Source organism: Borostomias antarcticus (genome assembly GCF_949987555.1).
Source record: "Borostomias antarcticus genome assembly, chromosome: 9".
Lineage (NCBI taxonomy): Eukaryota > Metazoa > Chordata > Actinopteri > Stomiiformes > Stomiidae > Borostomias > Borostomias antarcticus.
In genome coordinates this window covers 2,368,521-2,392,914 of record NC_140242.1, presented here as the reverse complement: position 1 = coordinate 2,392,914, position 24,394 = coordinate 2,368,521, and the positions used below count along the sequence as shown (strand labels likewise).

At 43.4% G+C, this 24,394-nt stretch overlaps 3 protein-coding genes across 3 annotated transcripts in view; 2 read left to right on the top strand and 1 right to left on the bottom strand.

Annotated features, from left to right (window-relative positions):
- Positions 1-6,812, top strand: part of prkdc (protein kinase, DNA-activated, catalytic subunit) — a gene marked incomplete at its 5' end in the record, with an annotated part of 75,380 nt that extends 68,568 nt beyond the window's left edge. The window contains 11 exons of the mRNA XM_084443512.1: positions 36-179; positions 317-524; positions 1,863-1,930; positions 2,026-2,246; positions 2,663-2,755; positions 3,000-3,083; positions 3,456-3,527; positions 4,633-4,834; positions 4,992-5,180; positions 5,317-5,456; positions 6,555-6,812. Of these exons, the coding sequence (XP_084299638.1) occupies positions 36-179; positions 317-524; positions 1,863-1,930; positions 2,026-2,246; positions 2,663-2,755; positions 3,000-3,083; positions 3,456-3,527; positions 4,633-4,834; positions 4,992-5,180; positions 5,317-5,456; positions 6,555-6,759 (1,626 nt within the window). The 3' untranslated portion in view covers positions 6,760-6,812. The remainder of the gene's footprint in view (positions 1-35; positions 180-316; positions 525-1,862; positions 1,931-2,025; positions 2,247-2,662; positions 2,756-2,999; positions 3,084-3,455; positions 3,528-4,632; positions 4,835-4,991; positions 5,181-5,316; positions 5,457-6,554) is intronic.
- A 2,555-nt stretch (positions 6,813-9,367) lies between these two features.
- mix23 (mitochondrial matrix import factor 23) lies at positions 9,368-17,042 on the bottom strand (the record flags this gene model as incomplete). Its single annotated transcript, XM_084443290.1, has 5 exons — positions 9,368-9,754; positions 13,799-13,858; positions 14,218-14,364; positions 15,063-15,188; positions 16,992-17,042. The coding sequence occupies 5 exons, from the start codon at positions 17,040-17,042 to the stop codon at positions 9,704-9,706; spliced, it is 435 nt and encodes a 144-aa protein (XP_084299416.1). The 3' UTR covers positions 9,368-9,703.
- A 533-nt stretch (positions 17,043-17,575) lies between these two features.
- On the top strand, positions 17,576-24,310 carry fam162a (family with sequence similarity 162 member A). Its single transcript, XM_084443289.1, has 5 exons — positions 17,576-17,688; positions 18,744-18,830; positions 19,275-19,386; positions 19,747-19,855; positions 21,297-24,310. Exons 1-5 carry the CDS (start codon positions 17,646-17,648, stop codon positions 21,408-21,410), a joined length of 465 nt encoding a protein of 154 aa, XP_084299415.1. The 5' UTR covers positions 17,576-17,645; the 3' UTR covers positions 21,411-24,310.
- Positions 24,311-24,394: the final 84 nt, after the last annotated feature.

The window sequence follows — 24,394 nt, the reverse complement described above, 5'->3', positions numbered from 1 at the left end:
CCTTTAAAAGGTTGTTTGTCTTTTGGCTGGAATAGGATTGGTGGGATGATGTGAAAAATCAGTTGGAGAAACCAAGCTTTGATAAGCAAAAGATGAGGCGAATGTACGAGGAAATGTTCTCTTCTCTCGGGGACCAGAAAGCACAAGGTCTTGGAGCATTCCGCAAGAAATTTATTCAGGTTTGTATTATCACCACAATACTAGCTTTTGGTTTATATATTTCAGATCGATCATTTATTGATACATGTCTGATTCTTATTGTTAACCAAGGTACAATAAACATTGCTTTTCGTGACTTTCCCTTAACATACTATAGAAATTTGCCAAAGATGTAGAGAAACTGGTTGGACCAGGTGGCGTCAAACTGTTTGAGAAGAGGAAAGACAAGAACTTCCTGAAGCAGGTGGATGATCTAGCTGGCACCATGCGTGGCTTTCAGCGGGAGCCAGGAAACCTGAAGGAATACTCTCCCTGGTTGGCTGGCTTTAAAGCAGATACACTCCGGAATGTTCTGGAAGTGCCAGGTTAGTCCTACAATCACCAAGAAGTGTATTGGCCTGTTGCTACACTACATTCAGCCCAGGGCTCGTCATGAATATGTCTGGGATGGGTCCGATATTCCTGGGACACTTGGAAAAGTTCACAGAATTGAAACTGAAAAGGTGCATTATTTCTGGATCTCTTATGAATGTGCTTGCTGTAGGCAAGAACACTTGTCTTGCATATTTTATTATTCTTTATCTTATTATTCCTCTTTTGTTCACTATCACCTCTTAAACTATTTAAACTATATATTTCTTTAGTGCTACTGTATAACTGTTAGATATCACTACTAGCCTAATCCTGACCCTATATCATATACTTTTGATAGTACTGCAGCTCAAAGAGGCAGAAAAATGAATGGAAGTCTATGGACGAAATCTGCATCTGATCACTACTGGCTCATTTTTAAGCTCAGTTGTAAGCTTAAACTATTCAGGCTGACAAGCATTATTAAACCTATAGACTCACCTTTTTACCGTTTCTACTGTTCATGCAATTGGGTCTTGAAAATCCCCATGAGGACCATTTAGATTCAATTCAATAGATATGGAGTTACAGTGGCCTTAAATAGGGAGTCTGGCCTGAACATTTGCATTGGCAGAGATGTCACATTTCTCATGGGAGCGTCCCACAGCTGTGCTGCTCATCCCACAAATGCATGTTCTTACAAATGAGGCACCATTTAAAAGGGAAATGAACAGGCTTTCCAACGGTATCTTTTTTTTTGCCAAGAAGCCTTGTTAGAACAGAGTAAAAATCTACCAAACACAAGTTTCCAAACTTTGTTTTGTTTATTAAAATTGAGTGGTCAGCTGTATCAAATGCTTTAGTTAGGCCAATGAATAGGGCAGCAGTGTTTCCCATTGTCAAGAGCATATACACTTATTGATGCTTCATACTCATTTGGATACCATTTATACTCTTTTCACACGTTGAATTACTCAGAATGACAACCTTATTAAGACATGTATACACATGTTGATACATTTTGTAATTATTGTGTTATTCAACTTTTTAAACTCTTTGTAATTAGTTTATCTAGCCTTTGTAATTTCCATATCAAATTTGATCCTTTATGCTATTTAGGACTATTAAAGCTATCTATACTAAATATTGTGACTGTTTTTCTAGTAATATTAACAAACATTACCCAGTATTGCTCAACCAAACAAATAGGCAAAGTAAGGTTTGTATAAGTCTACTGTGCGCTTCTTCATCCCTGAAATAACAAATTATTAGTTATTACAATATTATTATTACAATAAATTAGTTAAATTATGTGATGCAATACTTAGTGGCTTTTTCCTTGTGTGTGACAGGACAATATGACGGCAGATCAAAACCTTTACCGGAATATCATGCTACAATTGCAGGATTTGATGAGAGGGTATGTTTGATTTGTTTGTTTTTGGACGTTCCAGAGGCTTACAGTTACAGATTGGATGGCTTGTTTGATTAAACTGTGTGTTTCTTCCCCTCAAGGTGAAGGTTATGAGCTCCATTCGCAGGCCCAAGCGTCTGACGGTGCGTGGCGATGATGAGCGTGAGTACCCGTTCCTGGTGAAGGGGGGAGAGGACCTGCGTCAGGACCAGCGCATCGAGCAGCTGTTTGGGGTCATGAACATCCTCCTCAGCCAGGACACGGCCTGCGCTCGCAACAACCTGCAGCTCCGCACCTATCAGGTCGTTCCCATAACTACCAGGTATTCTTTATTTATTATGGGATATATTAATTGTATTTATTGGGTTTTGACTACACAGCCTACATTATTTCCACTGTTGATGTTTTAAGGTAAGGACTCATTTCCTACTCGGAGCGGACAGGCCACCGGTTTCCTGCTGAGAACCATGGCCTCAGATTTAGAAGTGCTGATTCTCATCCCAGCCGCTTCACACTCAGTTGCGAACCTATCCAGAGAGTGCTGGAGGTCGCAGGCAGATGATGCCATCAGGACCACATCATCTGCAAATAGCAGCGATGCGATCCCCAGCTCACCGAACTGCAAACCCAACTCCCCCCGGCTACGCCTCGATATCCTGTCCATGAAAATCACAAACAGGATTTGCATTGTCCTATATATTAAAGCAGAAATGCCATGACAAAAATCTTTCATTTCAGAATCGGTCTTATTGAGTGGATGGAGAATACCTGTACATTGAAAGACCTGCTATTCAGTAGCAGGACTGAAGAAGAACAGAAGATGGCCACAAGGTACTTCAACCCTAACCCTCACTCTGAATCAGAAAAGTCCCCTTTTATTTTTTATGTTACGCCAGTGAATTAAAATGCCTTTACTGTCAATAAAATAATATTTACAGAATTGTTAATAGTCCTTTCATATACATCTGAAAGAGTGTTGGCAGAAAGAATGGAGATTAAATCTGATTACTGTCTGAACATCTTTCAAACTGGCCTAACTCTACTTTTGCTTACACTTACTCTTCTCATATTGTAGACCGAACGAAGTATATGGCACCTGGATCAACAAAGTTTCATCATCAAAAGTGCAGGGTATTGGACAATATGCTGAGGTTTACAAGTAAGTCAACTTGTGATAGAAAGAAGTAAAGGTCTTCTTGGGTCTAAAATGTGGACCCGAAACCGAGATGGACCCGAAACATCGCGTCGCGCCCGCGGTCTCACTCAATTCGCCTCATGCGTTTCTCTCGGGTATTATGCATAATGATAAACAGACCCGGGACCCGAGGTAATAGAATCGGATCCACCCGAACCCAATTAACCATAATAAAAGCGTGGAAATGTGGACCCGTACGGGTCTCGGGTCGGGTTCGGGTCTTCTCGGATTTACCCGACCCATGAAGACCTCTAGAAATCAGAACCAGACCTGGTGGATTGTGAAAGTGGAGTAGTTAATCCTAATCATAACTTTACTGTCTTCTGTCTTTCACAGGAAGGCAAGCCGAAACGAGACGGTCAATAACCTCCAGAAAATTGAGCAGCTTGTGCCAGGCAATCTGCTCAAGTAAGTTCTAGTGAGGTTTTGAGAGCCAGTGGAGGTGTATAGTTTACGCTCAGAATAGGAGTCAGTTCTGATCCTCTGTGTGCTACCCTGGCTGCTGTCATCTCAGCCTTGCATGTTTTCACACGTCGGTTTTCTTCAACCAGAAACGTCTGACCCACACACACGGCCGAGAACTTACAACTCAGTCATGCAGTAGACTATTGTCCACCACTACTCGTTATTTTAACTAGTTTCTCATAAACATGTAATGGCTATCACAGAACTGTGGGATTTGGGATATGCATTTGGAATTGTTTTGGGGTGCACCTTTTTAAATCACTGGTTATTTGGATCAATCGCTGTTCGCTGACGGTGGTGCTCCAAGCTGTGATTGAGTGAGCTGTGATTTCAAACCAATGCAAGAGATGAACACAGCTGAGGTGGCAGACACTGAAATGCGTTGGATGCTGAGGGGAAGTTGAGAACGTTGGATGCTGAGAGGGAGTTGATGCTGAGAGGGAGTTGATGCTGAGGGGGAGTTGAGAGCGTTGGATTCTGAGGGGGAGTTGAGAGTGTTGGATTCTGAGGGGGAGTTGAGTGTTGGATGCTGAGGGGGAGTTGAGAGCGTTGGATGCTGAGGGGGAGTTGGTGCTGAGGGGGAGTTGAGAGCGTTGGATGCTGAGGGGGAGTTGATGCTGAGGGGGAGTTGATGCTGAGGGGGAGTTGAGAGCGTTGGATGCTGAGAGGGAGTTGAGAGCGTTGGATGCTGAGAGGGAGTTGATGCTAAGGGGGAGTTGAGAGCGTTGGATTCTGAGGGGGAGTTGAGAGCGTTGGATGCTGAGAGGGAGTTGATGCTGAGGGGGAGTTGAGAGCGTTGGATGCTGAGAGGGAGTTGAAAGCGTTGGATGCTGAGGGGGAGTTGAAAGCGTTGGATTCTGAGGGGGAGTTGAAAGCGTTGGTTGCTGAGGAGGACCGTTCTGTCTGAGACCCTGGCTGTAAATCCCTGTGCTAAATCAAGCAAATCTCCAGTTTTCTAGAGCAACATGGCACCATCCAGTAGGATGAAAAGATTTCCCTTTACAGTGAAGGCCACGCATTCACATTTGATCCTCTGCTGTCTTTCCAGGAGAGCGTTTCTCCGGATGAGCACCACCCCAGAAGCGTTCCTCTCTCTGCGGTCCCACTTCTCCAGTTCCCACGCCCTCCTGTGTGTCAGCCACTGGGTCCTGGGCATCGGGGACCGGCACCTCTCCAACTTCATGATCAACATGGAAACCGGAGGCATGGTCGGCATTGATTTTGGCCATGCTTTTGGGTCTGCCACACAGGTAGGTTTGCTTTTCTGCTTTCTGGTCCGGCATTCACATTCTGAAGGGGATTGCTCACTATTTTTAACAATCCTGTCTGATTGTCCACTTGACTACTACCATTCATCTATTAAAGACCTGTATCTTTAGCTCATTCTCTATGACTGTTTTCCTACAGTTCCTCCCAGTACCAGAGCTCATGCCTTTCCGCCTGACCAGGCAGTTTGTGAATCTAATGCAGCCCATGAAGGAGTCAGGCTTGATCCAGAGTGTCATGGTGCACTCTCTACGAGCTTACAGGGCAGACCCAGACCTTCTGCTCAACACCATGGACATATTTGTTAAGGAACCCTCTTTGGACTGGAAGGTAGGGATCTAACCCACACCTCTCAGCCCCTGGCATTCAACCTTCTTTTCAGTTGGGAGACCGAGCGCAAGAGATGGGATAGGTCCTCTCTCTTCAGAATATGAAAGATCCCTAATGTAACGCTGTCTGCCCCCAGAACTTTGAGCTGAAGCAACTGAAGAAGGGAGGCACCTGGACACAGAATGTGAATACAAAAGAAATCAACTGGTACCCATTACAGAAGGTGAACTTCGCAAGAAGAAAACTTGAAGGAGCAAATCCTGCCACTATAACAAGGTAAAGGCTTTGTAAGTTTAGGGATAGATTTCTAGTCTAAAGGGCATTTCAACAATGTTTTGTGTTGGAGTTTGTGTTAATCAAAATGTTTCAAAATTCAAAATGGAACCAAGTTCCAAATATCGATTATCAGTCGTCTTACTAATAAAAGGTATTGGCCCTGAAAAAGCCATATCAGTCAACCCCTAGTAATGCCCACACTCATATTCAGATTCTAGAGTCAGAAAGCTATTTTATGCACATTTAACCTGTTCTGTGTGAGATGTGCACCTTCCACTCGGCAAAGCAAAACACACCAATAAAAAGTAATGTAGACACCATTCCAAGCATGTGAAGAGGTAGTAGTGTAGGCTATATGCATTAGAGTGGGGTGTGCACGAAAATACAGGACAGGTTCTTGCATTTTTCGCATATTCTCGCAATATTCGCAAGTTCCCGCAACTTCAGAAAATCCCCGCATTTTCAACGCATAAAATCACATAAAACCCACGCATATTCTATTGCATATAATCAAGGATTTTTGCCTGCATAATTAAGGATTTTTGCCCACATAATCAAGGATTTTTGCCCACATAATCAAGGATTTTTGCCTGCGTTTTTCTGGAGGGACTGTTTGTTATGCTATCTGACAGTAGTCTATAAAGCACTGCTCTAACAGTGGTCTATAAAGCACTGCTCTAACAGTGGTCTATAAAGCACTGCTATACAACCATGGTCTATAACGCACTGCTCTAACAGTGGTCTATAAAGCACCGCTCTAACTAGTCTATAAAGCACTGCTCTAACTAGTCTATAAAGCACTGCTCTAACTAGTCTATAAAGCACTGCTCTAACAGTGGTCTATAAAGCACTGCTGTATAACCATGGTCTATAAAGCACTGCTCTAACAGTAGTCTATAAAGCACTGCTCTAACAGTGGTCTATTAAAGCAGTGCTATACAACTGGTCTATAACGCCCTGCTCTACAACAGTCACTATAGATCTCTAAATAATTTTGAAAAGATCCATATTACTACTGTGTACCTGCCCTCCCATGGCTTCATCTAAAAGCATCCATCTGTGAGGCCTGATATTATCTTGCATTTATGTGTTTTTTAGCGAGGAGCTGAGGCTGGGCTTTGAGAAGGACCCTGCCTTCCAGGGCATGCTGTCTGTGGCGCTGGGAAGTGAGGAGCATAACGTCCGCGCCAGACTGGGACCAGAGAACCTGCCCGTGGAGAGACAAGTAGACTGTCTGCTGGACCAAGCCATGGATCCTAATGTTCTGGGCAGAGTGTGGTGGGGCTGGGAGCCATGGATGTGAGCCGGACTGCCTGAGGGCTAGACAGTTACCCGGAATATTCCATTATGACTCACTTACGTTCATATGTACAAGAGATACAGCCATTGTAAAAGAGAATAAAAGCTATTGTGAAACATGATCTTGGTTGTTGGTTGCGTGGGGTCATGGAGATATGGCTCAAAGAGGGCCTGGATACGAAAGGGACTGCAACACATTACCATTTGGTAGCCTGACAGCCTTCAGTTGTAGATATCAGTGGTTACCACAAACCTCTTCTGCCATTATACAGAGTTTTAAAATACTATTCAATAGTACGTTCTAACTATCCTTTATTAAACTAGCCATTTCTAAACCATTTGTATATAACTGACTATTAACGATAAATAAATTATTAGTAAATCTGTACACAAAACATGAGGTTGATGGAGGAATCACACCCTCAACAGGTCGAGCCTTTAGGGAGATCTGAGTTTAATACAGTTGATCAGAGAATAAACTCAGCCTTATTTTACAGAGGTGGGTAAACTGAGTTTACTTGGGTTTACCCTCCACTACACTGCTTTAACCTTTACTCATAACTAGTTCTCTCCCTCCCCTATTCCGAACACTATACTCAACCATCTAGGGATTCTTGTTTTAACTCTAACTGGTTATCTCCCTACATTCCTGGTAAACCTAATCTATGCTCAGTGTCCAGCTTTAGAACATAGAACTTTTTCATTAGACATTGCCTATAAATCATTTTAGATGGGTTATTATTTTAAGTGAATTGGAAGTTTTTAGATGGGAAGTTTTATCTAGTTTTATTTACACAGATCTCACAGATCTCCAAAGATTGTCTTGGATATCATGCCTTCCCAACACTCTTAGGTTTTGGTTGTCTAATATCTCAGACTAACCTAGCCAGTGCCTGGTCATCTTTTTCATTCTCCCCTTCATCTACAATAAAGCAAATTATTTTCCACCCAAAATTATAAGTGTTTTAATCCCCCCCCTCATTTTCCTTATTAGTTTTCTTTTCTTTTTCCTTTCCTTGGTTGGAACTTTAAATCCTGAACACTTTTAAACCTCTTAACAGAAAAGATATCTTTTAATATCAATCCACCTCTTATTAGTAGCCGTGGCAGTGTCCAGATCAATGTTTACAAAGATGTGCTGTAGCATTGTCGTTGCCTGGCAACGTTCCTTTTTCATTATGGGCAATGGGAAATAGGCTTTTAGGACACGCCTCATGTCCTGGTCCTTTTAAGTAGAGACCAGCCTCTTTCTCAGCTCTCAAGTTCTATCAACACTCTCAGGTTCTGTGTTCTTCAAGTAACACGTAACCTCAGGATCCAAGCTTGTGCCTGGTTGATGAAAATCAACCTGTATCCATGGAATTGCTGAACTTCTAGCTAATATCTCTGTAGTTGACACCAGGGTCTTAGGAATTTACAAACTCTTCAAACGATCCACCTCTGGTGAGAGCAGAGGTTTTGAATGAGACATTTGCAACTTTTGAACTCTGAAACTGAACTCTAACCTCCATGAACATCAACATTCGTGCAACACTACCATCACTGTTTCAACAGGAGCGCAGGCGCGCTGCCCCCTGCATCAAACCGAGCGAACGACCATCAGTCACGTACCTCCTCCATTCTTCGAGCCGACACCTTCGGACACCTCGCTTCCAAACACACTACCTGTAAGGTTGCCATCCAACATTCTCTTCTGATGTGGTGTGATGCCAAGTGTTGTTTAAGATTAGAGGATTTAGGATATGTGATATTCTATGACATTCTTTTCATTTCTGCTGCGTTTTCATATTGCCAGGTGTTTTACCATCTATTATTGAATTGTGTTATATTATTTTGATAATTGATTAGTATAACTTCAATAAATAATGATTAACCTTTGATCACGTCCTAGCACCATCACATGATCTTTAGGTCACTTGATTGAGTCAAGACCACCTCCTTCAGACTGATATTGATAAATTAGACTATTGATGAAGGTTTTCTGTTTCCCTGTACAGAACAGGGTGGTGCCCCATACGGATGATTTAAAGTATTAAATCCATTTTCCTTCATATTTATGACAACCGCTGTATAATCATAAATTATACCTAGTCATATTCATATTTCCATAGTTCTAACCCCTAGAACACACTATGAGACCAAATTTCATGAAACTTGGTGGAGGGGTATATGGGCCAATTTCAAACCCATTCAATTTTGGCGTGAACAGAGCCACACAATGCATTCAGGGGCGGAGGTCTGTGCTCTTGGAGCACCATTTCTAGTTATGGATTCTTTGGAACCAGGGCAACATCACAAATGAGACATGGGTCTCAATGGGTTTTCCATAAATAAAGGTTAAAAAGATGACCATGGGAGCTGGGAAAAGCATCTAATCCAAGGCCTTGGGACAGGGTCAAGGGTTACAGTAGGAATACTACACTCCCTGGGTGAAGTCACAATGGATAGGCATTAGTCATTCAATCAGATGATGCTGACGCAGTCCTTTGCAGTGAAGAAATGATCACTTTATACTCACAGTATGGGGGTAGCATGTCACGAGACCAAACAAACAGTTTAGAACAGGAGCAGGAGCCATAAAGGCACACACTCAACACTGAAATGCTGACACCTGACAGTTTCACCCCCCTTGAATCATGGACAACAGAAGGTCATTGGAAAACAATTCATTGTTTTTTTCTTCTTTTTTTAAATCATTCTTTTGTACAATGTCAGGAATGGAATATGATGGTGGCAGTCGGCTTTAAAGAGGTGGTTTTGCATTAATGTGGTAACGCAACACCATGGTCATCATGGCAGATAACGGGGGGGGGGGGGGGGGGTTGCCGAATGACACAGGTCCACGGGTCAGGAAAGCAGCACCCTCCTGGTTCTGGCTCTGGCTCTGGCTCCAGTTGTGGTGCAGCCCAGTCGACAAGCAGCTGTCCTCAGCAGAACAGAGCAGACAGTCACTTCTCCTTGGGAGGGGTGTAGTGGATACGGCACCTTTCACTGAACACCTGAGAGAAGAATAGAGCAGGAGGAAGAGACAATGAGTAAAGAAAAAGGTATATTGAGATCAGGGCTTAACGACTTTTCAAATCAACATCACAATTTGAAACAATGCAATTAGCAAATCGCAAAGGCTGCGATTTAAGGGAAACGTGTGTATTTTTAGGCCCAAATCTGTAATGTGATTTGCAATACCAAGCTTGGCCACTATGCCAAAAATGTTTCCCAGCCCAGGGCCGCGTTTCCCAGATTTGCCGAATTTCTCCGCACTACCACGCTTCTCAAGGTATACCTTGGCGAAGGGACAGTTTTTCCTACGAGTGTTTCCCAGACTATCCCTTAGCGTGCGCGTGAAGATACATCGTTAGGTCCATCCCAAGATACATCGTTAGAGGAGCTGTCCCTGGGCGCGGTGCTGAAAAAAGAATGAATCGATGCCGCACACATCGATGGCCATTCGTAAAGTCACAGAAATGACGTGCCAATATAATACGTGCTGTCTTAATTATTTGATTTCAGTCTAAATATTACCAAAAAGGAAGCTAATCCACCGAAAGCTCATCTGCTAATGTATTTAAGAGTCAAAGCGAGACCTCGTGATAGTCCCAATTCATACATCAAATTACATTACATCAAATAAAATATCCAAGAAAGAGCATGAATCGGATCGGGACATATAAGCCCCGTCGAGGATGTCTTGAAAGGCCAGGAAAAAATACTTTAATGATGATAGGCAATGATGATAGAAAAATGGCCACTGATTTAGTTATCATAAAAACAAAGGTATAATGCCCATATAAATTGCCCCTGTGGCAGTAGCATTCCCACGTTAGAATTCGCGCGGATACGATGACTAATTTAATCTATCAGGCACCGGTGTTGGCGCATGTGGCCTATAAAAAAAACAAGGGTAACTGCACATATTGAGCGACATGGCAGATATGAAGAGGAAGCGTGTGATCGCGTTCACCAAAGAATAACTAGTGATCATGCTGGACGAGGTGGAGCAGCCGAAGGCCGTCCTGTTTGGCGGCTACCAGTAGGGCCTATGCACAACTCCAGTAGGCTACTTCCTGAAATTAGACATGCTTCTCTATTTCCTGTCCTACATGCTTCTCTATTTCCTGTCCTACACTTTGGATGAAATGAATGATCATTTCATCCAATAGTGTAAGACAGGAAATAAAGAAGCATGTCTAATTTCAGGAAGTAGCCTACTGGAGTTGTGCATAAAGCCCATTGAAGAAGGCTGTATGCGTGTACACACACACACACACACACACACACACAACACGTTCACCACGCTGTAGTTCCTACACAGACACACGCACACACAACACGTTCACCACGCTGTAGTTCCTACGCACACACAACACGTTCACCACGCTGTAGTTCCTACACACACACACACACACACACACACACAGTATGCGTAGTTAACAGACATCCGCATTGCAGCGCGGATGGCTGCTTCCACTCCTGGGCCACCCAGGGAGTGGACAGTCGTCAGCAAGAAATGGCAGTCAGGCCAAAAGCCGGGGGGCGGCAGTGCGCCGAGAGGCAGAGCACCGTGCCTTCCCTCACCCCGGAGGAGGAGAAGGCCCTATCGATCATCGGCCTCACAGCCTCCCAAAGCATCACTGGTGGCCTTGATTTGGAGTCTGGAGAGGGCCCCTCCAACATCCAGCCCTCAGCTGAATCACCCCAAGCCTCCCAGCCCTCAGCTGAATCACCCCAAGCCTCCCAGTCCTCTGGAGAGGAGACCCCAGCACGGTCAGACCGCTCCACCCCGTCGACACGCTCTCCCCCCACACACCCCATGACGTCCCCCCCCCTCCCCCCGTGAGAGGCAGCTGAACACCACGGATGCGAGGTGCGACTGCAGCGAGGAGCTCCTGGAGGTGGGGAGGCAGAGGCTGGGTGTGCAGCGTGAGAGGCTGGACCTCCAGAACAGGCAGCAGGCCCTAGCGGAGGCACAGTTTGTGTGGCCCTCCATATCAGTGCCCATCATTCTGCCAACTCCAGGTAGGCCAAGTGTATATTTTGTATACTCTGTCTATTCCCACACTGCATGCATTCCATTCAATGTCGCTAATTGAATTTTCCTCCCTTGCAGATGATGCAGATGCCTGAGACACACTGCACACACTCACCACACACACTACATACACTTACCACACACACTACACACACTCACCACACACACTGCACACACTCACCACACACACTACATACACTTACCACACACACTACACACACTCACCACACACTACATACACTTACCACACACTGCCCACCCACTACAGTACACTGCGCACACACACTACATACACTCACCACACCACTCATCCTTCCTACGTGTTGCTACCTTGTCGTGGTGGGAAGGCTTGTGTGCCTCCATGACCATGAAGGCTATATTGGAGGGGGGGACACCCCCCCAGCAGGTTCAACCATGCCGGGCAGGTTCAGGGTAGAGGCCAGACGAAAAGCAACAACTGGCCCTCCAGGTTGGGGGTTGGGCATGGGTCTAACAACCCCACCCCGGAAAAAGACCGCCTGTTACAGGACAAAGGTCTGAAGAACAAACCTGCCCATGTTTTTTCCCAACCAATATTAAACAAGTTCCCTTTATCCTGTATATTTGTTGTTTCTTGCCACATTACAACAGTAGAGGTTTTGGAGAAGGCACACAATATAACAAACAGCATTTGTAAGATCACTAAATACTGTGAATCTGTTAGCAAAGTTCACTATAAGGACAACAGTATTGGGCCACCTACACATTACAACTTTCATGACATCCCATTCTAAATGAATAGGCATCATATGGAGTTGGTCCCCCCTGTGCAGCTATAACAGCCTCCACTGTTCTGAGAAGGCTTTCTACAATATTCTGGAGCGTGTGTGAGGATATTTGACTATTCATCTAGATGGCCTCATTGGATTAATCGATTCGCCAGGATATCTGTCTGACAATATATAAAGACAGCGAGAAAAGTCATGTCATCAAATTATCCCTTTACATAAGAAAATGTTGTTGTTGTTCACAAAGTGGATTATATTAGGCTATGGATAGTCGTATATGTTGCTTGGCTCAATAAAAGTTTTAAAAACAACATTTCCATGATGTGTTCTGTAGGCGCCATAACATTTTGTTCATCATTCAAGTTCTTTGTATTTTGTGTACACTAATGATGTGAATCGCGCAGGTAGGATAGATAGATGTGCGCTGTATTGCAACTCTCCTTTTTAAAAGTGTAATTTTGCTCTAATCGAGCTAAAACTATAACGGGATGAACGGAGCGCATCGCCAAGGTACAGCTAACGATGGGGTCCGACCGCCCTTCGTAACGTATCCCTTGGCTGTGGTATACCTTGGCTAAGAAGGCTCTGGGAAACAGCGCTTCGGCTCCAAGGAAGGCTAACGATGTATCTTCGGAAGGTACATCGTAAGGGCGATTTACGATGTACCTTGGGTGGAGCTGTTTCCCAGAGCCTTCGTAGCCAAGGTATACCTTGGCTTAAGAAGGTTCTGGGAAACGCATCGCCACCTAGAGGTGGAGCTAACGACGTTCTTAAGAAGCACGTAGCGCTACGATGCCTTAACGATGCCTCTGGGAAACGCGGCCCAGAGCTCTTCCTGGGGGCTTGCAGCAAGCTTTTTGCTGTGCACACCAACCATATAGACTGTTAGCTATCTAACTGAGCCAGTAATTTACAGTAATTGTAAGCTATTCTACCTCTATAGCTACAACCATTTGATCAGTGTCACTTGGCAATGGGAAAAATGATTTATGGTGAGCGCCCTCAGGTGGTGGGATCTGGTACACACACACACTAATGTACAGGGGTCAAATTAATACTGCCCTCCTGGATTTCTTTGGGTGGGAGACAATAAGATAAAATGCCAGTGTTCTTGGGGTTGACAGTGTGTGAGAGAGACTAATTGTTTGTGTGAGTGAGGATTGTGTTGAAAAAACCTTCAGAGTTCCTGACAGGAATGTGAATGCAGTATTGTCAGGGTGAAAATACAAGCAGAGACGTCCTCTTACCTTCAAACTTCTGTCGTTGACGACCTCTTCAACATTAAGCTCTGACCGCATCAGTTTTAACTGGAAGAAAAAAAGAGAGGGAGAGAGGTACATTCAGTTTTGTACACCTCTCTCATCTGTCAATAGGACTCCCAGCCTGCACTATCAATCAATCAATCAATCAATCAATCAATCAATCAATCAAAGCTTTATTTGTATAGCGCATTTCATACCCAGAGGCAACACAATGCGCTTTACAGAGAACAAGTACAAGTACAGTAATCACCCGGGGGCCAGATAAGTGAGCTGTAAAAATTCTCCCTGACCCCTCTCAACAAGGCGATCGAGCAAGCTCCTGGAGTATGTTTGTCTATAGTGATGAGAAGGTGGTATTACGTATTACCTTGGTCTAGTGATGAGAAGGGGGTATAACGTATTACCTTGGTCTGCTCCTTCCTGAGTTGTTTGATTAGTGTCAGGTTGTCGGAGTCCTTCCCCCTCTCCTCCCGCAGCTGCGCCACCACCTCCGAGGTCTGAGCTATGCAGGTCTTGATGGCTCTGTCCCTGCTCCGATGGGCCTCCATCATCTACCACACAGAACACAACATGTATTTTATAACATGTTGTGTGTCTTATAATGTGTGATGTATGTTGTGTATGTATCTTATGTGTTAGTATGACATGCGTAGCTTATATATTCGACTAACTAACAATCAGGTAAGTATATAGGCCTAAGCAGGTAAGTTTAAAGGCTTTTAGCTGACATTTTCCAGGAACCTGCTGTTTAATGTTTTATAATGTGTTATGTGTCTTATAATGGCTTATGCATGTCATGTGTTTTATAATATGTAACTATACGCAGCTACAGTGGCGATTGCTCCTATATGCCAAGGTAAGCCTGGCATACCCATAGTAAATCCAAATAAAACTTGATTTTGCGCAACTTCAATGAAAATCGACTTTCAGACTGTTTTTGACTTAAATGCATCTTGTATTCTGCCATATTGCTTCATTTTCATCTGTTTACTGTTTTGGTAGTGCACCGGTCACCCCTTATAGGCCTCGTGAAAATAAACAGTCCACATTACGGTTCTGGCTACAAGTCATGAGCCACTGGGTCATCTACTGCCCCAAAACTACAACTCCCACTGAGATGAAAGCACAGGGCAGCAGTGACAAGAAGTGATCTGCCTCCTCTGCTCTGAGAGGACTTGATCTCACACAACACAAATACACTACTCGGGTCATTACACAACAGACACACTACTTGGGTAATGACACTTACAGACTCGTAGAGTTGTTTGCACGTCTGTGTGGCATCTACTTTGCCAGAGAAGGAGGCGGTGGGCACGGTGGTGTTGAGGCCGTGGACGATCCTGTCATCGATGGTGCGCATCACTTTCAACACCTCCTGGTGAGTAAAGAAATAGTCGTCAAGATGAAACATGTAGCCCACCACTGGTGACAAGACATAGTTCGGCTTAAGAGGAAGTATCACAATAATTTTGATCAGTTGGTTCGTGTTATGTTGTCTGATGAGCTGGACAATGAAATTGCTTAATTAGAACGGTATGCTTTAATATGGTGTTAATTTGAACTGTATACTTTAATCTGGGTTTAATTAGAACTGTATACCTTAATCTGGGTTTAATTAGAACTGTATACCTTAATGTGGGTTTAATTAGAACTGTATCAGGCATGCAAACTAGTTAGGGGTGAAAAAGGTGAGAAGGATGCGTGAGCAGAGAAAAACAGACCTTCTTGGGAGGTCTTCTTGCTAATGTGTAGTTACAGTACTCATATTTGAAGATAACTTGTGAATAAATTAAGAAATTTAAAAAACGAATAAAAGCATTAAATAAATTGTTTACAACAGTGATATTTATGTTTGTAGCTGTCAATGAGCCTGAAACGTTTGATAACTAATGCAGTATAGGTCCATTGGTGTAGAGGTGTGTCCTATAAACCTTCTTTTATTATTTTTATTTTCTAATAAAGGTAGAAGGTAAGAGCGTTTTATGTACAAAAAATATGAAAGAAATGCATAACAGTGTGTGCATGTTTGGTATAAGAAGCAAAAGGCACAAATTCATCCAATGAGCACTTTCTGCCTATACACCAGTGGTGTAATGGAGGGTATACAGAGGTATATGGAGTATACCCACTACTTTTCCATGCTAGTTAACCCTGGTGTTGCCAACTGTCTTCTGGTGGTGTTGATGGAGGTTGCTTGTGTTGGATAACCTCCTCGGTGTTGGATTAATTCAGTGAGGTGATGATCTAGAGACGTTGAACATCATGAGGACGTCAGGGTAAGTGGAAGTTGCTCACTGGCCCGTCGTGGTCACGTTTGGTACTTGCATCCACCGTGGTGCTTTAGGGGCTAGAAAGTATAGTATGTGGTTCCGTTCAGTTTAGCCAAGCAAGTATAGTATTTGGTTATACTGTACTTTAATCTGGGTTTAATTAGAATTTAATTAATTGAGAAATTAATTGAGATCATCTAACTTCCGTAGTTTTACATATTTCCGACGGTGGGACATATGTTTAGAGGAATTTGATTGGAACATTGACAAGTGGACGGGTTTTAAGAACCTTAGACAGATTCGATAGAAGGATAGCGTTGATTGACGGGTGGATGTCGTGAGATTATTGGTCTAAAATCTAAGGTACCTGTTGTCGTCATTGCACGTGACCTACCGTTTTCCAGGAAGTAAGACATTATATTATTTGATATAAGATTACAACAAAAGTAGAATTTTGTATTTTTTTTGGCATACCTCGTTGAATAGGTGAACACTATGATTATGTGAACCAAAATGGAACAGAATGCTTTTTTCATTTCAGTGCGACTTTAAAAGCATGCATCTCATTCTGGAATGAATGCTGATGACAGCCTGACAGTGAACTGCATGACGAGGTGTCAGCTATATTATATCCGTTCATATCGTAACATATTATATATGTTATATCCGTTCAAATCTAAGACAGCAACTGCAACTTTTTTGTCATCGCCTTCTATCGACACAGCCCAACGAACCCTGTCCCCCACGCTGTTCCGTAACACAGGAGGGGTCACTCATTCAGGCTGATAGTAATGACATCTACGGCGTGAATGAACCGGCCTGACAAACGACCAGACTGTGTCGATTAGGGTGAATGCAATTATATTATATACTACATGTACTTGCTACATTTGGCACACTTTTATTACCTGAAACATTGAAAAGTCCTCACAGTTTAAAGTTCCGTCGGGCGCCGCCATGGTTGGTAAACAGGTCCTGCGTGCTCGCACGTGTCTTGTGAATGCCTGAGCGAAATATTTCTAAATATTTTTAGTCCTACCTTTATTTTAATAGAAACCATGCGATTGGAATGGAGAGAATCTTCATGAAACATTTAAATTAATTTTAGTAATTTTGTTGTATGTTTGTGCGTAGGAGAGCATAATTTGACCATCCCTGTTGGCCAAACCATCCATAATACGAACGCATCATGTGGTTATCTGGCTAATAATACATTTTATTTTGTCTGAAACTATATTTGAACAATATCATATTAATTAAATGAATGTATGAATATGTATCATGTTTTAGTAGGCCTGCATTTTTGACTGTGTATACTCATGACTGTGTATACTATTTTATCTTGTTTTGTAAAGCACTTTTAATTGTATTATGAAAGGTGCTATACAAATAAAAGTTATTATTTATTATATGACATAAGAGCAAATCAAAGTGATGTGGGTGCGCAGGCATGTCGCTGGCAGCTCTTCAGGGTCCTTCCACAGTTATATATAATACATCCATGGAACTAACAGCTGGTTAACCTTCCACATCTCCCATGGCTTAACACACTGCATTTAAACATGAACTTCATCAAAACGTACACTGCCCTTGGCTCGTTTATTGGTGAGTTAAGTGTTGTTTTGTTGTTAGTACAGTAGAGAGGTGTTTTTAATGGATAATGTTAGCTGGAGCTTATGGTATGTTCGTTTGTGGTCGGAGGTGGCAAGTCGCAAGTGGTAAAATACCTACCTCCGACCTGTGTGCATTCGAACTATATACCATTATATCACAGTTACCTAGTTATATCTATATACCATTATATCACAGTTACCTAGTTATATCTATATATCATTATATCACAGTTACCTAGTTATATCTATATACCATTATATCACAGTTACCTAGTTATATCTATATACCATTATATCACAGTTACCTAGTTATATCTATATACCATTATATCACAGTTATCTAGTTATATCTATATACCATTATATCACAGTTACCTAGTTATATCTATATACCATTATATCACAGTTACCTAGTTATATCTATATACCATTATATCACAGTTATCTAGTTATATCTAGTGCATTCGAGCAACTGGGGGCTGAGAAACATATCCGAATTTGCGACGTGGAAGTGCGAGTTCATGAGGTGTTTTATTTAATCATTCTAGTAGCAAGTCGCAATTTCCCACCTCCCAGTTATAAACGAATGCACCATTAATTCATGAAAATGTGTCTGTGATCTCCATGGTACCTCATGGTCTGACCGTAGCCCTTCTCAGTCCTTTCACCCTCCATTCACTTCGCCGTCCAAATAAATCAATGTCGGCCTATTTAGGATCCATGTTTACAAGTGTCAGATAAACATTAAACTTCACTTACCTAAGCAAAAGGGTCTATTTAAACAAAAGTGTTTTTTGAAGCCTCGGCGCTACCATTAAATAACTTATTTAGACACGTTCTGTCCGAGTGAAATTATTTTTCCGAGGTATTCTTCTTCTGTGATGGTGGTCTCTTTGAAACACCGCCACCACCACAGAAGAAGACTACGTCGGAAAAATAATTTCACTCGGACAGAACGCGTCTAAATAAGTTATATAAGCGGATGAAGATGGATGGAAGATGGAGTATGCCATGCGTTTCTTTGATACAGTATACCATGTGTTTCAGGTCGGTGGCGCAGACCGGTGGTGGAGGTTGGAGGCTGGAGGACGATGTGCAGTAAACCTGAGCCACCGCCTGCAACACCAGCCCATGGTACACACACACACACACACACACACACACAAACATCAACACTTAAACGCACACAAACATCAAAACACACAAATGACACTGTTCGTCCAGCCGTGGGAAGAAAACCCATGTGAAGCCATTCAGTAGCAGCAGGTGGACTGATTTCTAACTTGACTAGCTGCTTCTGAGGCTGTGGTGAGACATTCACATGATACCTAAATATGGTCCAGGATGCTGATGCAGAAAAGGAGAAAACGCACACCGTAGTCTTTGAGAGGTGCCGGTAGCAGGTGAAATATACTAGAAAAAGAAAACTCAAGATCTCGATGCTGGGTGATTTATTCAGACATTTCGGCCTAGCAGCCTCGGTCAAAAACTTTGAGCTTGAGTGCGTTTTCTTTTTCCAGGATGTGGATGTCCATTTTTGGTGTCCTTCTTTATCCTGTGTGTTCTGTTGGTCCCCAGCCCCCCGCCCTGGGTTCAAGGTTCCCGGCTACAGGCCGTCCGAGCTGGACAAGAAGATTCTCATCTGGTCTGGACGCTTCAAGACGCCTGAGCAGATCCCAGAGCTGGTGTCGTAGGTGGCCTCTTACTGTTAAAGCCACAACTCTCAGCACGTCCGCCCCTGATTGTCTCTTTGCACTATTTTAGTCGCATCATGGCTGGTGCCGGTTAAATTGGATGAGTGGTGTTACTTGGGGTGGCTGGTCTCGCAAAACTGCTAAACAAAGGTCTCGTTCTGTAGCCAAAGGTAATCACAGTGATCTCTAGGGGGGAAGATCGGCAGTCATAGCACATCGTAGCACATCACCTCATCCTGTATCCTTAATTAATGTTGCCAGCTGTCACCTGCTACTGGATATACTGCATGTTTATCACCAGGTACTAGTCTGAGGTGATGTTGAATATTATAGATGACAACATGGCTGTGTTTCAGGTTTGAGATGCTGGATGCAGCCAGGAACAGAGTCAGAGTGAAGGCCTGCTATGGAATGATGGTGGCCACCATAGGAGCTTGTCTGGTCATGGTCTTCCTGGGGAAACGAGTGAGTCTCAGATATACAATGTAGTGTGTGAATAGTGTGTGTGTGTATATAAATATATACATATACAGTGCAGTGTGCGTGTGTATATATATGTATGTATAGTGTGTGTATATGTATTTGTGTATATACATGTATAGTGTGTGTGTGTATATGTATGTATAGTGTGTGTGTGTATATATATATACATATACAGTGCAGTGTGTGTATATATATATGTATGTATAGTGTGTGTGTGTGTATATGTATTTGTGTATATATATGTATAGTGTGTGTGTGTATATGTATGTGTGTATATATATGTATAGTGTGTGTGTATATGTATGTGTGTATATGTATAATGTGTGTGTGTGTGTGTGTGTGTATATGTATGTGTGTATATGTATAGTGTGTGTGTGTGTGTGTGTGTGTGTGTGTGTATGTGTGTATATTCATTCTGCAGTAGGCCTTCACTCCGACTCACTTCTCTGCTGCTGACGCTCTCAGTTCGTCTTGCGCTTTGTGTTGAGACCAGAGACACATTTCCAGGGTTTTTCCTCCCTCAGAATGGGTCTTTGGGGGGTGAGGCGCATGCGGGTCTTTGGGGGGTGAGGCGCATGCGGGTCTTTGGGGGGTGAGGCGCATGCGGGTCTTTGGGGGGTGAGGCGCATGCAATTTTTTATATTCTTCGCTGTCTGACTGAGCTCACTTTTCACAATCGCGGGAAATCTCCCGAAATGACACAAAATGGATATGAAGCCAAAATGTTTGATACTGATAATTTATACAGGTTATCTCGATTACTAGTGGACCAAATCATGGATAATGCAAGAAAGAGGGATGGGCTGCACTGGAAACAAGCTATCAAACACATTTGGAGAGGATTTGAATTGCTGTTTTTATTCTCAATTTTTAGCATTTTGGCACTGGTGGCTAAAATCTCTTCGGGGGGCGCCAAAAAATCCTCTATGCAGGAAAAAACAACCTTTTTTAGGCAATAAACGCTGCATATAGATATAGATATTGTAGATAGATATAGACATATACTGTAGATGGATATACACATATATATATATATACACATACTGTACATACATACATATATACACACACTGCACTGTATATACGCACTGCAGTGTGTGTGTATATATATATATATATATATATATACACACACATGTATGTATGTTTGTACTTGTGCGTGTACTGGTCTCTAGGTGATGTGAATGGATAAATGGTTCCTACTGTATGCTTCAGGTTCTAGAAAGCAACTGTTTCAAAGTTTCAAAGTCGCAGGTTTTTTGCTCTAGCGTTTCCACCTCTGATATGTTCTGGAAGGCAATGTGGAGAATTGAGCTCCATGCTGTTTCGATTGAGTCATTCTGGACTGTGCTAACAGTGTGTGTGTAAGACATGTCTTTGTCTCGGTGCTCCAGTGAGACATGTCCTTGTGTCTCTGCTCCAGGCCGTAGGCAGACACGAGTCCCTGACGTCTCAGAACATGGAGAAGAAAGCCCGGTGGAGAGAGGAGGTGCAGAGAGAGAGAGAAGCAGCAGCTGGCCTGACGAAGCCTCAGTGAGGGGACCTGGATGACCACATGACACAGCCCCGCCCCCCAACATCACAGGGGCCCTTCCTCTGGGCGTCACAGAGACCCCAGTCGGACTGAGAAGAGGTACTACTCCCTCCCTCCACCCCTTCCTTTGAAATACTATCTGAATAAATAATCCCAGTTTGTCTTTGGGAACTGTGTTGCAAGGAACCTGCATTACGAAGAGATTTGTGCTGTTTGAAGCAGCAATAGTACTGTATTGATCACCGTGGTAACTCTGAAGCCTCTCTTTTCGACCTTTTGAAGGGAAACGTGTACACACACTCACAGAAGAAAGGAGAATGCTTTTCATTATCAGAATCAGAAATATTAGTTCTGCTTCTCACCTGAAAAAATCAACACGCAGTGCTAGAACGATGTTTAGGGCACCCACCTGGTGCCTTATCAGCAGGACCTGTTTTAATGACTGTCCAAACCAAATCCCTCCAAGTTCTCATATGCAAATTCCTTAAATGTAACCATGTGTCTGTCCTGGCTAAGAAAATAAAATGTTTAAGGATTTAAAAGACGGTGTCAAACACACGTGAATGATCCTTTGATCCATGGTGTAACACAGAGCGGTGAGTTAGACAGCCAACTGATCCAGAGTGAGTTAGTTATCCAAGTGATCCAGAGTACCAGTCAGACAGCTAACTGATCCAGATGCACCTTATTCTCTGTGAAGAGAGCCAGTCAACAGACACCAGCATGTACTGCACTATATTCTCATATATAATATGATCAGATTCTGGTGCTTGTGTACATTGGTGGGTCATTATAGACTCTTAGAATTGTAGAATCCTTACCAGAGATTGTCTGTTCATTGTTCTGCCAGTGTGTAACCCTAACCCTATTTTAATATTAAGCATCATAAAAACACTTTATTTCATCCCATGCTCTCAAGTGGTACCAAGCCAGTTCCATGATCATGTGTCAGAAATAACTAATCCGAATTGACTTCAATGACACACATTCAAAAGCACAGGGGTTCATGAAACATCATTTATGCAAATGGAATAAGAGAGGACAGTTGCACAAACAGAATTGCAATATTGGACATGAAGAGCTGGTCATCACTCGCTGAATCTGACCAAAAAATAATGTTAAATTTGGTTTTCGGTTTTGTTGATATTCTCCACCTTCCAGATTAATATGGCACCTTTGGTTCTAACCCCTGAATAAAAGCAAATCATATTTTAAAATGGAAAACTGGTTATTTTGTTGTTTTTCCAACTCTTGGTTGGTGACAATGTTTGGCCTGATCAAGCTGGACACGCTATCCTTCCAGATCACCCATCAGTCACCAATGTCCCAGTTGGGTGGAGGCAGTATGTGGATCTGTAGTTACGGGTGGAGGCAGTATGTGGATCTGTAGCTACGGGTGGAGGCAGTATGTGGATCTGTAGTTACGGGTGGAGTTTTCAGTGCCTTAATGAACCAAAGTGAAACAGACATCTTGTAATTGGTGTGTTTGCGTTTAAGTCCCACTGTCCAGGTACGTACATTTGATTCGCATCACAAGGGCAGCTGGTCTGCGAACACACGTCTTTACTCCTCACTTCCTGAGGAGGCCAGAGCCTTCATGAACCAATGACGTGAGAGCGTTACACTGTTGAAGATTCTGAATGAACAGGTTACAGTCCTGAACTAAAGTGCAGCTAATGAAATGGACTCTGGACAGGCTGGAGGGTTAAATAGTCCTGTTGTCTGGTCTGTGTCTGTCCATGTAAAATAGTCCTGTTATCTGGTCTGTCTGTCCATGTTAAATAGTCCTGTTATCTGGTCTGTCTGTCCATGTTAAATAGTCCTGTTATCTGGTCTGTCTGTCCATGTTAAATAGTCATGTCTGGTCTGTGTCTGTCCATGTGTCTCAGTGCGAGGGAAGACTCCAATTCCCAGGGTTCCATGGTGTGTGTGTCACCCCAGAGGCAGGAGCCAGCCCAGACTCCTGGGGAGCCGGCAGCACAGACATGGGGGTCCAGTCGCACTGGTCAGGAATGCATGATTATGGGGCCAGGAGGGAAGCCTGACTCCTCACAAAAACAGGCTCCACCCACTGTTCACGACATCACCACTGTTCAATCCTATTACAACCATCCATGGTGACCAATCACCACTGTTCAATCCTATTACATCCATCCATGGTGACCAATCAATGGCCTAAGAAAGGAGGAGTCGTTCAGTCTGGTCACATCGCACCACTGCGCGCGGTTCAGTCCCGGGACCACGGTCCAGAGGCGGTTGTGTAGTCACAGTCTCACTGTCAGTCCAGTGATTGGATTGGATGATTTTACTCTAAAGGCGGGAAGGGAAGGGGGATGATGACATCCATGTTTGCGTTTTCTCAGAGTCATTAACGCAGTTCAGTCAGACAAGCAACCAGAGCGAATTCCATTTTCCAGGAGCTTGCTTGATCGTCTCGTTGAGAGGTCAGGGAAGAATTTTAACGAATTCACCTTTTTTGGCCCTCCAGGTGAACTTGTTTTTTTTGCTTCCCTCTGGAAAATGAGGGGTAGGATCATTATGTACATTCTCCCTTCCCTTCCTCTCTGTAAAGCACATTGTGTTGCCTCTGTATGAAATGTGCTATACAAATACAATTTGATTTGAAGCAACGCAGCCCCAAACTCTCCTACCCCTGGGTCTGGCCGTGGTGTGGGGCGTTGAGGGTGGGTCGGACTGAGTTGAGGGAATAAGAGGGGGGAGAGGATGGGGGGGAGGTTGGCTGTGCTGCTGGACCAGGGCAGAGCAGGGGGCAGCTCAAAGGGCAGTTCAAAGGGCAGCTCAGCACAGAATCCTTCACTAACTGGCTGTCAAGGCTGCAGGAACTCGCCCTGCATTGTACGCACAAGCACGTACGCTTTTAATAATCATGATAATAATGATTAAATCAGTCTCTCTGGGGGGCGGGCAGGTTGGAGGTGTGTGTGTGTGTGGGGGGGGGGGGGTTCAGAGCTGGAAGCCCTCCATGG